We start from the raw sequence: 12801 nt of genomic DNA on the forward strand, positions 1-12801 counted from the left end.
TTCTGTGTCTGAAAAACTCCCTTGTATGGATAGACCAGATTGTGAGTTCTTCACTTGATGAGCATTTGAGTTGATTCCATCTGTGGCTGTTCTAAAGAGTGCTGCTAAGATCATGCACAAAGTTTTGTGTATTCTGGGAACTCTCTTGGAGAAGAATGGCTGCATCACAGGGTCAATCTGTTTACTTTTCAGAGACGTTGTTGAACTGTTTTCCACAGGGGCTGAACCATTTTCTATCAGTGACATTTTAACTTCGGTGTTATCTCTCATTATGAAAATAATATTACTTTAAAAATATAATGTAAGACATTGTGACCTCAAAAGTGCAATATGTTTATGTTGCTACTCTTCACAGAGTATTGCTGTCAATATCATAATAGACATAACTGAACATGGTGATACATAGTTGTCATCTCAGTACTTGGAAGATGGAGGTAGGAGGGTCAGAGATCAAGGTCAACCTGATCTATACATCATACCCTATCTCAAAAAAAAAAAAACACTTTCCAATCTTTCCAATTCTGAATGTGTTTCCTTGGTGGGGTGTCCTGCTGGGGATCACCCAGGGCTTTGAACATGCCAGCTCCTCTCTCTGCTGTTGAAGCCCTCCCCAGCCGTAGCTGGTTTATGTTTATACAGGAAGGAACTGGATTTTAAGTTCTCTACTACTGAACTTTATCCCATCATACAAGGACGGTTTAACACTGAGTCTTTGCAGAAAACGATTATTGGGGTTTTGTTTGTTTTCTTTTTACATTTTGTTTTGTTTTCTCATTTTATTTACTTTTTTAGATAGTGACTTTTAAATTTATTTATTTTTATGTGTATATGGTTTTTTTTACCTCCATTTTTGTCTATGCACCATGGTTATGCCCGGCACCTTCAGAGGCCAGAAGATGGTCTTCAGATCCCCTTACATATAGTCATTAGCCACCATATCAGAACCTAGGTCCTCTGGAAGAGCAGCCAGGGCTCTTAACTGCTCAGCTATCTCGCTAGTCCCTAGATAATTGTTTATTGATGAGGAAAATAAGTAAGGGATTTAGAACTTTCATTAAGTTGAATCAGTATCCCAATACACTGTTTTGTTTATTTTTGAGATTGAGATCTCGGTATGTTGCCCAGGTTGGCATCAGACTTAACTATTCTTTTGTGTCAGCCTTCCAAGTCACTAGTATTACAGATACGCATTATTGAACCCAGCTAAAACAACCACTCTTAATGTAATAATTTGCATTTCCTTCTGGTTTTCTCCTACACATACCCTTTTAAAAATAAAGTAATATATGACAACAGGAATCTGTAGTTGACAGATTGGAGTTTTAAGAACAAACACCCTGATGTGCCTAAGGCAAGTCACTTTATTTCTGAAGCCAGTTTCTGATCCACAAAATGGGCATGATGCTACTCTCTGCAGAGTTAAATAGATAATGACAATAGTGTGTGAAACTATTTCCTACTGGTAATTGGCTGGTAGTAAGCAAACTGCTCTTGGCAGTCATCAGGACTGCTACCTGCATTTAACATTCTGCCTTTCCAAGCAAGCTTGCATATTTGTACAGTAAGCCAGAACTCAGTGTTTAAGGTAGGCATCTTGTATATAATCTCAGAAATCATCTTTACCCCTCCCCACTCCAGGTTGCTTTTAACTTTGACAGAGGAAGAATTTTCCAGGGCACCATACACCATAGAAAACAGTAGCCACCGAAGAGTCATCCTCATGGAGCTAGAGCGGGTGAGAACTCTGGGTGTGAAGCCACCCCAGAACCTCTGGGAGTACAAGGTAAATTCTCATTTGTTTGTTTTTTAATTGAAAAGGAAAAAAAAAAGGGTAGAAAACCACTAGCAATTATCTTCCTGCTCATTATATAACTTAAGAAAGAAAGCATTGTGGACCTTGAAGCCACAAGTCCCGCCCCTCTCCAGAGGCACTATGTTCCTGCCGTGGGGGCTCTTCTCAGGCCTCTGTCCACAGGATTCAGTGTTTCACAGGCAAGATGCAAGAAGCATGCATAGTCTTCTGCAAATAGCTGCTTCTCCCTGGGGCTCCAGTTCATTCTGTTTCTCTTTAATCTTTCACTGGACATGTATGTGACAATTTATGGATTTTCCTGTTGGCGGACAATAGCAACTTTTCTGTTTTCACTATCACTAACAGTGCTGCTTTGGACATTCTCATCATTCTTCAGCTCATATACACACGTGATGATTATAGTATATGTAGAGGAGTGGAATTAAGTCACAAATAATACACAGCTTCATCTTACTATATTTGATAACTTGATTTCAAATGACTGTATCATTTGATTCTTCATAGACAGAATGTAATGTATACTGCACTAAAGAACAAGTATCTGGAATATTCAAACATGCATATTGAAAAAGACATTGTGAAGAAAGATAAAACCATATAATGCTTACACATATAGTGGGAAATGCTTGTAGTTCAAGAGGTAAAAATGGGACAATCAAGTGGCTTTTATCCATTCTTGATATAACGTGAAAGAGTCCACTCCTGTTTGTAGCTCCTGAATTGAGCCTTTTTAGTAGACAGTTTGTTAATAACATCTCAATGTAAACTGCACTGGCTTTGGGGGTGGGGTGTTGTTTTGTTTCTTAGACACAGTCCGTCTTTGTAGTCCAAATTGACCTGGAACTCTCAGTTGTCCTGCCTCAGACTCCTCAGTGCTGGGATTACAGACATGCACCACCAAGTCTGGATGGGGAAAAAATATATTTAATGTAATTGGTCGTAGCAGCACATTAAAAACAACCTAAGGGAGCCGGGTGGTGGTACACGCCTTTAAACCCAGCACTTGGGAGACAGACACAGGTGGATCTATGAATTGAGACCATCCTGGTCTGCAGAGGGAGCTCCAGGATAGCCAGAGAAAACCTGTATCAAAAACCCAAAACCAGCCACAAAAAAAAAAAAAAAAAAACAATCTAAGGGTCTGGGGAGCTCACTGGGTAACGTGCTTTTTGTGCAAGCATGAGCTGAGTTCAGATTCCCAGCATCCATGGAGAAGCAAGGCATGGTGGCCTATGTGTATAACCCTAGTTCTAATGGATCAGAACCAGGTGGATCCCCAAATCGTGTTGGCCAGCCAGCCTAGCCAAATTGGTAGGGTTTGGGTTCAGTGAGAAACTGTCACAAAAATAAGAAAGTAATAGAAGAGGTCACCACTGTTGACCTTTGACCTCTGCACATGGGAGAACACCTTCACAAATGTGAGCACATAAACCACAGACACACACACACACACACACACACACACACACACACACACACACAGTAATTTGTGCCCGTCATTAGCAAAGTTAAATAACAGACACAGAAATACAAACATCCACTGAAAAAGGGAAGGTGACTATGTGTTAATAAGGAGATCATAGGGGTAGTTTAGTGGTAGATCTTAGCATGCCTGCCCAAGGAGCCTTTGTTCAATACCCAGCACATGGATGGATGATTGGTTGGTTGGTTGCTCTATCAAGAGATAGGCAAACAGATAGAAATCTTTTTTTGAGGCAAAATCTCACTGTTGTCTAAACATGTCTAGACATGCCTGGAACTTACCATCCTCCTGCTTCAGGCTCCCAGTTGCTAGGATTACATGCCTTTATCCCCGGGTTTGACTCTTGTTTGTTTGTTTGTTTGAGATAGGGTCTCACCGTTGTAGCCCTGGCTGTCCTGGATCTCACTTTGTAGACCAGGCTGGCTTCAAACTCACAGAGATCCGCCTGCCTCTGCCTCCCAGGTGCTGAGATTTAAGGCGTGTGCCACTATGCCCAGCATTTTGCTTGACTCCTAAAATTAACCTTTCTTAAAATTTATCCTAAATTAAGCCAGGTGGTGGTGGCACACGCCTTTAATCCCAGCACTCGGGAGGCAGAGCCAGGCAGATCTCTGTGAGTTCAAGGCCAGCCTGGGCTACAGAGTGAGTTCCAGGAAAGGCACAAAGCTACCCAGAGAAACCCTGTCTCGAAAAACCAAAAATAATAATAATAATAATTTTTTTATCCTAAGTTTTTTTTTAATTTATCCTAATTTTTGAAGAATGGGTATGGAGTTCCTTACTTGGAAATTTGTACAGTTTGAACAGTCCTCCTACCTCCACTCTACAAGTGCTGGGATGATAAGGTTCAACACCCTACCAAACTCATGGTGTGTCTTATAATATTGTTAATTTTTTATTATGCTTATTTATTTCTGGGTGTGTGTGCATACATGTAGCTACCATGGCACATGTGTGGAAGTCAGGAAAATGTACAAATATTGGAAGTCTTTCCTTCTACCGTGTGGATCCTTGGGATCAAACTCATGCTGTCAGGTTTGGCAGCAGGTTCCTTTATTCACTAAGCTATCTTGCCTAATGTAATATATTTTTCCTGGAATGTGCTTGGGTGTATGGCCTGCTTACATCTCTGAGTACCAAGTGCCCTCCGAGGTCAGAAGAAGGCATTGAATCTCCTGAAACTGGGGTTAAAGGCAAGCACTATCACACCTAGCTAACCTCTTGGGTTTTGAAATGCTCTTTTTCTGTGTGGCTTATCCATGAACTTGTTCTGATACCAAGGCTGGCCTCAGATTCTTAGGCTTCCTGCTGCGATTAGAGATATGTGTAACCATGCCCAGCAAGAGTAGAGCTTTTTACAGTATACCCCAACAAATGGGCTCTACATTACTCAAAAGATTGGTGGCAAAAGTCATGGGACTTTGAAGGAGTGCACGTGGTCCTCTGTCTGTCTTGTCCTCTGCAGGCTGTCAACCCAGGCAGGTCCCTGTTCTTGTTGTACGCCCTCAAGAGCTCCCCAAGGCTTGGTTTGCTGTACCTGTACCTGTTTGACTACACAGACTCCTTCCTACCCTTCATCCATACCATCTGCCCTCTGCAGGAAGACAGCTCTGGGGAGGACATCCTCACTAAGCTTCTGGTAGGTCTACAGAGTTCCTGGAACAGGTAACTCTACCATACCTCAGTGTCGCACAGAGAGTGCACCAGCCTTTGTGTGAATTGTGCAGGGAGAGTTCCCTGAAGAGGAAAAGCAGGACTGGCCCGCCCTGGAGACCAGCTTTGCTTTCTGCACTACCCGACCAGAGTGATGGCCCTTTTAGTCTTGAAATAATTTTTTTTTTGTAAAAAGCATTGCTTCTGTTGCAAAAGAAGTTATTGTAGGTCCAGAACATCCTAAGAGATTAGATGTATGGGCTTTCAAATTTGGCAGGACCCCTAAAGGGTAGTAATTAGCCTACTACAAAGTAGGGTTTGGATCTTCTCTGAAGGCCTCACAGTAGTAAGCTGTGGTCCGGAGTATGACGACCAGCATTGGCCAATTGTTTCTGCCATGCCATGTGTCATCCCCCAACTCCTGTGGGACTCATTTTACTGGGACGGCTTCTCTGATTCTACTTGGTCATTTGAGAGTAATGTCCTTTGCTTTGCTACTGTGGGATTAATTATTATAGTCTGTCTTTTCTCAAAAAGTGTCATGTGTATAGGAATTATGATCTGTAACCCACACCCATAAATGCTAAAGCAGAATTTTCAAATCTCCAAAGACCTCTTTAGACACTGCGGTCAAGTGCCTGCCTATTGATTTTGGTCTTGAATGGAGCTGAAAGTCTGCTTTACAGGGTGTCCCTGTAATTACCTAGTTTCCAGCTATTACATGCCTATGAGAGTGTGTGCACAGAAGCTGTGGAATGTTTGTGTTTCCATAAGCACCAATAACCCCTGACTGTTTGTTTGTCAAGCTCACTTTTTGTCAGCTAACACCGAATTTAAAGGTAAGTACACACTATCAAAAAGTCATTTTCATGCTGGGTGGTAGTGGCGCACGCCTTTAATCCCAGCACTCAGGAGGCAGAGCCAGGAGGATCTCTGTGAGTTTGAGGCCAGCCTGGTCTACAGAGTGAGATCCAGGAAAGGCGCAAAGCTATACAGAGAAACCCTGTCTCGAAAAACCAAAACCAAAAAAAAAAAAACTATGGGGTTAGGGATTTACCTCAGTGGTACAGCGCTTGCCTAGCAAGCGTAAGGCCCTGGGTTCAGTCCTCAGCTCCAGAAAAAAAAAAAGAAAAGAATTTTCTTTCTTTTTTTGTTTTTTTGAGGCAGGGGCTGTCTTGGAACTCACTCTGTAGACCAGGCTGGCCTCAAACTCATAGAGATCCACCTGCCTCTGTCTCTGGAGTGCTGGGATGAAAGGCCTTTGCCACCCATGTTCGGTTCCATACTTGGCTTTTATGAAGTATGGAAGATCCAAACTCCGGCCCTCGTGCTTAACCATTAAACCATTTTCTAGCCCCATCCTTATCTATTTTAAGATGAATTATTACAAGGAGATTGATAGATTAATATTCTATTTTAAGCCATCTACGTGCTTTTAATTCTAGAACTCTGGACTGAGGCAGGGAAAATGTGAGTTCAAGGCCATCTAGAACTATATTAAAAAGATGCTGTGTGGAAAAAATATATAGATTGTTAAAGGGGTATGTGTGTGTGTGCATACAATGTCAACATCACTTGTGTAAGTCAGTCCTATGATTGGTACTGTGTGTGTGATTCTTTAAGGACCTGAGGGAGCCCACATGGAGGCAGTGGAGAGAATTCCTTGTCAAGTACTCCTTTCTCCCATACCAGCTGATTGCAGAGTTTGCCTGGGACTGGCTGGAGGTCCACTACTGGACATCACGCTTCCTTATCGTCAATGCCATGCTGCTCTCTGTTCTGGAGTTGTTCTCTTTTTGGAAGATCTGGTCGAGAAGTGAGCTGAAGTAAGTGCCTTTCTGTGGTTGATGGTTGGAGCAACAGGGGTAGTAAAGAAATACCAGTGAGGAAGTTCCCCGTTAGAGTGTTTTTCAGACTTGGAGTGGGGGGTGATTCTGTGCTGGAGAGATGGAGATGGCTCAGCAATTCAGAACAAGTGCTGCTCTTGTAGAGGACTGAAGTTCAATCCCTAGCACCTACATCAGGCAGCTTGTAACTCCAGCCCCAGGGATCTGACATCCTCTTCTGGCCTCTGAGGGCACTGCATTCATGTGCAGAAACCCATGCATGGACACATACATATACACATAATTAAATAAATAAAAATAAGTCTTTAAAAAAATTCTGCCTAGACTCCTCAGGCTCTGGTCTGACAAATACTCCTTAAGCAGCAAATAAGAAAGTTACTGTGGGGGCTGGAGAGATGGCTCAGCGTTTAAGAGCACTAGCTGTTCTTCCAGAGGTCCTGAGTTCAATTCCCAGCAACCACATGGTGGCTCACAACCATCCATAATGAGATCTAGCATATATGTAGACAGAACACTGTATACATAATAAATAAATAGATGGGTGGATGAAAGAAAGGAAGGAAGGAAGGTAGGTAGGAAGGTAGTTGCTGTGTCCAGGAGGCAGACTGCACTGTGTGTGTGTGGTCTGGTTTTGTTAGAGTCTGTCTAAATTAGGTTTCTATTGCCATGATAAAACACCATGACTAAATCAACCCGGGGAAGTCCAGCGTGGTGGCACATGCCTTTAATCCCAGCCCTTGGGAAACAGAGGCAGACAAATCTTTGGGACCTTGGTCTACATAGTGAGTTCCAGGCTAGACAGAGCCACAAAGCAGGATCCTGTCTCAGAATAAAGAGATAAATACATAAAAATAAAAACCTAAAAACTATTCGGGCGGTGGTGGCGCATGCCTGTAATCCCAGCACTCGGGAGGCAGAGGCAGGTGGATCTCTGTGAGTTCGAGGCCAGCCTGGTCTACAGAGCTAGTCCAGGACAGGCTCCAAAGCTACACAGAGAAACCCTATCTCGAAAAACCAAAAAAAAAAAAAAAAAAAAAAAAAAAAAAAACCCTAAAAACTAAACCAAACAAAAACCAATGAACACAAAGAGCCAGGCACAATAGTGCATGCTTATAGTCCCAGCTACTCAGAACCCTGAGGCAGGAGGTAACATCGTTGAGACAATAGTAAGATCCTGTGCTGACTAGTTTTTTGTCAACTTAGTACAGGCTAGAGATGAACTTCAATTGAGAAAATGTCTTTAAGATTGGCCTGTAGGGGGCTGGAGAGATGGCTCAGCAGTTAAGAGCACTGACTGTTCTTCCCAAGGACCTGGGTTCAATTCCCAGCAACCACATGGCACTTCACAACTATGTGTAACTCCAAGATCTGACACCCTCACACATATATGCAGGCAAAACACCAACGCACATAAAATTAATACTGAAGAACCAGGCGGCGGCAGCGATGGTGATGCACGCTTTTAATCCCAGCACTTGGGAAGCAGAGGCAGGTGGATGGATCTCTGTGAGTTCGAAGCCAGCCTGGGCTACAGAGTGAGTTCCAGGAAAGGCGCAAAGCTACACGGAGAAACCCTGTCTTGAAAAAAAACAAAACAAAAAAAATTAGTACTTGTGAGGCAGAGGTATTTCTCCAGATGTGGGAACAGATGAGATGACAGGGCAGACACCCTCAGTGCCCCAACATGTCCAAGCCTGCCCCCACCACTCTTCTTTTCTTTTCAGGACAGTGCCCCAGAGGATGTGGAGCCATTTTTGGAAAGTGTCTACGCAGGGGCTATTCGTGGCCATGTTCTGGCCACTCATTCCTCAGTTTATCTGCAACTGTTTGTTTTACTGGGCTCTGTACTTCAACCCAATTATTAACATTGATCTGGTGGTCAAGGAGGTCCGGCGTCTGGAAACCCAAGTGTTATGATCAGCAGCAAGGTCCAGGAGAGCCTGTGAGTCTCCCTGACATCCAAGCTGTGACACTGAGAGAGGCACGGAACTCATTTCTACCCCTGGTAAAGCAAAGTGCTGCTTCTGTGTCAAGGCTTCAACCAGGTCCCCTCCTCCTCTGTTTCTTGGACCTTGGCATCTGACTGCTACCCAGGTCAGGTGGGACTCTTTGACTAATACTCAGCCACTCTTCTTACGTGGACTTGGGAGGCTCAGGCTACTCTGGCCAACTGGATGGAAGGTCGTGGACACAATTCAGAGTGACATGTCAGAAGACCTCCATAGGCTGGAGGTGGTGGTGCATGCCTTTAATCCCAGCACTTGGGAGACAAAGGCAGGAGGATCTCTGAGTTCAAGGCCAGCCTAGTCCTCAGAGCGATTTCCAAGACAGCCAAGGCTACAGAGAAACCCTGTCTCAAAACAAATAAAAATAAAAAAATAAAAATAAAAAAGAAGGCCATCATGGTCTACTAGCCTTAACCTCATGGACTGACAGTCCCCTAAACCAGGCTTGTTGGGGCCAGTCCTGTCCTGTGGGTCAAGTTTAGGAAAACAAGGATATAGAGTTTGGTCATAGGCATGGATAATTACATATACAAAAGACAGAGGAAAACCGAGAATTTAATCACAGTTTCTTATTGAGTAGTGAGTAGGTTTCAGAGTAAACCCAGAGAAAGCTTCAGGCCGAGAGAGAATGATAGCTATCTGTCTTGTTTCCTGTTTTGATCATTGGAAATTCAATTCTCCTTTCTGTGAGCAGGGAGCTGAGTCAGATTCCCATCAGGCTGAGCCTAGTCGGGTGACTGAGAGCACTGCGTGGGGTTTTGAAAAATTTTAATCTGCAGGATAAATCCAGTATAGTCTATTCAAGGAAACATTTTGTAAGCTGCTCTCACATCGTATAATATATATTCTTTATTGTCCTGTTCGGAAGTATAGCATCGGGTGTAATTATACCAAGTGCTGCCATCATAAATATGAAGTGAGCTGAAGGGTGACCTTTATTTCTTGCCAGTGTAGAGTGTGAGCTTGTCAGCTTTGGCCTTATGGAAACAAGCTTAAATCCAAAGAGAGAGAGAGAGAGAGAGAGAGAGAGAGAGAGAGAGAGAGAGAGAGAGAGAGTGTGTGTGTGTGTGTGTGTGTGTGTGTGTAGAGAGCGAGCGAGAGAGATAGACTTTGTAGCTCATTAACCCTTTAAGATTTCACTTAAACTTTGCATTTGAAAGTCTGGGAAATTACTTGAAATAAAAATTAAAGATTTTTATACAAATAAAACCTCTATAGAGAAATCTGATTGCTGAGGAAATAGAAGGAAATCATGCATTGCTTGATGTGTTATGACCCAATCACGTTGAGTGGGGTGTTGAGCCAAGACGCTGCTTAGCGATCTCTCCAGTGAAGGAAAAATGTTCTTTCCCAGTTTTCTCATGGAGCCCCAGTACCACCTGATTTTGTCTATATGAGACAGCGACTCTGTGGTTCAGGCACCCTGTAGCATTTGTGCATTTCTGGAGACAACCCTGGAGATTCCTTCCAGCTTTTCTTCCCCGTGATGAAGTAGGGTGACTGACAAAAGTTATTGTACTGGTAGTGGCTGTGGTAGGTTCGATAGTGCCCAGGATAGACCATAAGTAGCCAGCCTCCCGATATCCCATTCCCACCTATGGCCTTCCACGCTGACCCCATGTACACCAGTACCATATCTCAAAGATGAGTAATGCCCAGATCTGCTCTGGGCAAAGAGGAGGTGTGGCCTAGAGCAACCAGATGGGCTGATGCTCTAGCTTCCATTAGAGTGGGCATGCTCACAGCCAGGACCACAGGCTTGCTCTAATCCTTGAGTCTTCCTACCCTTCCAGGGAGGCTTAGTGACATCAAAAGGGAGGTGTCCATATGAAACATTCAGACATCTCCAAATCAGAGCTTTATATAGCTCAGGCTGGCCTCAAACTGGTTACATAGCCCAAGATGATTTTAAGCTTCTGATCTTTGGATCTCTAGAATTACAGGTGCATGCAACCACGGCCAGTTTTATGTGGTGTTAGTGATGGAACTCTAGGCTTTGTGCATGAAAGGCAAGCCCTCTGCTAACTTAGCAACATCCCCTAGCCCAAAGGAAGATTTCTTCACACAGATCCTAAGAAACAGTTGACAAATAGGAGATGCCTCTGGTATCCAAAAGTTGGCAGTACTAGAGATGGAACCCTGGGCTTTATTCCTGGTGAGGCAAGCGCCCTGCCACTGAGCCACACCCTCAGCCTAATACTGCTTTTTATGAGGCATTAAATTTATGACAGAGGGGCTGGAGAGATAGCTCAGAGTTTGAGAGCACTGCTTGCTCTTCCAAAGGTCCTGAGTTCAATTCCCAGCAACCACATGGTGGCTCACAACCATCTGTAATGAGATCTGTTGCCCTCTTCTGGCCTGCAGGGATACATGCAAACAGAACACTGTATACATAATAAATAAATAAATCTTAAAAACAAAAATTTGTGACAGAAAAGACTGAAAATAATAGGGCATAGTCTCAATTACATCTTCTAAAACTAGAAAAAGCACAGTGCACATACACAACACACATATATAAAGGGGATTTATTAGAATGATTTACAAATTGTTGGATGACAGCTAATCCAACAATGGCCGGCTGTGAATGGAAAGTCCAAGAATCCTGTGGTGGTTCAGTCCAACTGGGTGAGCTGGGTGTCTCAGCTGCTCTTCAGTATACACTGGAATCCCAAAGAAATAGGCTCTAATGCTACTGAAGGACTAGATTGCTAGCAAGGCAAAGGCAGGCAGGCAAAGAAAGGACTTCTTTCTTCCTCATCTTTATACAGGCTTCTAGCAGAAGGCGTGGCCCAGATTAAAGGTGTGTCTTCCCACCTGAGGATCCCAATTAAGGGGGATCCTCAAAGGATGTCACCTTTGAGGTGTCTTCCTAGCTCCAAGATCTGGATTAGAAGTGGATCTACCTACTTCAAATTAAGCAAAAATTTCTCATAGGTGTGTCCAGCATTTTTGGATTTTAGTTAGGTCCAGGAAACAACCAAGAACAGCCATCACAAATCTACTCCTTGTTAACTTGACACATAATCATATGTCCTTAGGTCATGATTAGTTAACAAATAAAAACAGCCAGGTCATAACACGTAAACATAATATAACGATTCCACATACAGTTAACAAATGCATTATATATTTAGCCAGTCATAATTATGCCTATCATAATATAACTATCACTTGCACAACCGCACACATACTAAATGTAGAGTAGTGTCCCTTGAGGGACATTCTTTTAGTATCTCAAACTTAAATATAATAACCATTGATATTCTCTTAATTGATGTTATATCACATGATAAAGAAATTGAGGAAAAAACCAAATATCTATACAAATGCATTTTTTTTTTCAAGACAGGGTTTCTCTGTGTAGCTTTGTGCCTTTTCTGGATCTCACTCTGTAGCCCAGGCTGGCCTCGAACTCACAGAGATCCACCTGCCTCTACCTCCTGAGTGCTGGGATTAAAGGTGTGCGCCACCACCAACCGGCATGCATTTTATTTTTTATTTTTTTGGTTTTTCGAGACAGGGTTTCTCTGTGTAGTTTTGGTGCCTGTCCTGGAACTCACGCTGTAGACCATGCTGGCCTCGAACTCACAGAGATCCACCTGGCTCTGCCTCCCAAGTGATGGGATTAAAGGCATGCGCCACCACTGCCTGGCTCAAAAGTTTTATATACAGAATCACCACCAATTCCATTGCTGCCCACAACTGGTGAATCAGGAAAATAAAATGTATTTATCTCCTTAAGTTTGTAATACAGTGCACAGCATGGGCTTTCAGTACTCTCTGAGCTCCCAAGAAAGGCTTCAGTAACTGGAGAGGCTCTGGTAGCTGTAGGTGTTGGTGACTTGAAAGGTCTATTTCAGATACTTGAAAGATTCTTCCTTATACTTCTGTTGTTCTAGAACCACATCTGGTACCAAAATCTGTATTAGTCAGAGTTCTCTAGAGTAACAGAACTCTGTTTATAGAAAGGGGATTTATTATAGGCTGTGGTCCGGA

The 12801-nt window shown here is 43.2% G+C and overlaps 1 protein-coding gene across 1 annotated transcript in view; it reads left to right on the forward strand.

Moving 5' to 3' along the window:
- The window catches only part of Bfar (bifunctional apoptosis regulator), a 37084-nt gene extending 24538 nt beyond the window's left edge, over positions 1 to 12546 (forward strand). Inside the window, exons 6-9 of the mRNA XM_052759579.1 lie at positions 1639 to 1783; positions 4762 to 4935; positions 6573 to 6775; positions 8521 to 12546. Of these exons, the coding sequence (XP_052615539.1) occupies positions 1639 to 1783; positions 4762 to 4935; positions 6573 to 6775; positions 8521 to 8713 (715 nt within the window). The 3' untranslated portion in view covers positions 8714 to 12546. The remainder of the gene's footprint in view (positions 1 to 1638; positions 1784 to 4761; positions 4936 to 6572; positions 6776 to 8520) is intronic.
- The last annotated feature ends 255 nt before the right edge of the window (positions 12547 to 12801 follow it).

The sequence above is a fragment of the Peromyscus californicus genome, unplaced genomic scaffold (assembly GCF_007827085.1).
Source record: "Peromyscus californicus insignis strain IS unplaced genomic scaffold, ASM782708v3 Scaffold_3__1_contigs__length_106647218, whole genome shotgun sequence".
Lineage (NCBI taxonomy): Eukaryota > Metazoa > Chordata > Mammalia > Rodentia > Cricetidae > Peromyscus > Peromyscus californicus.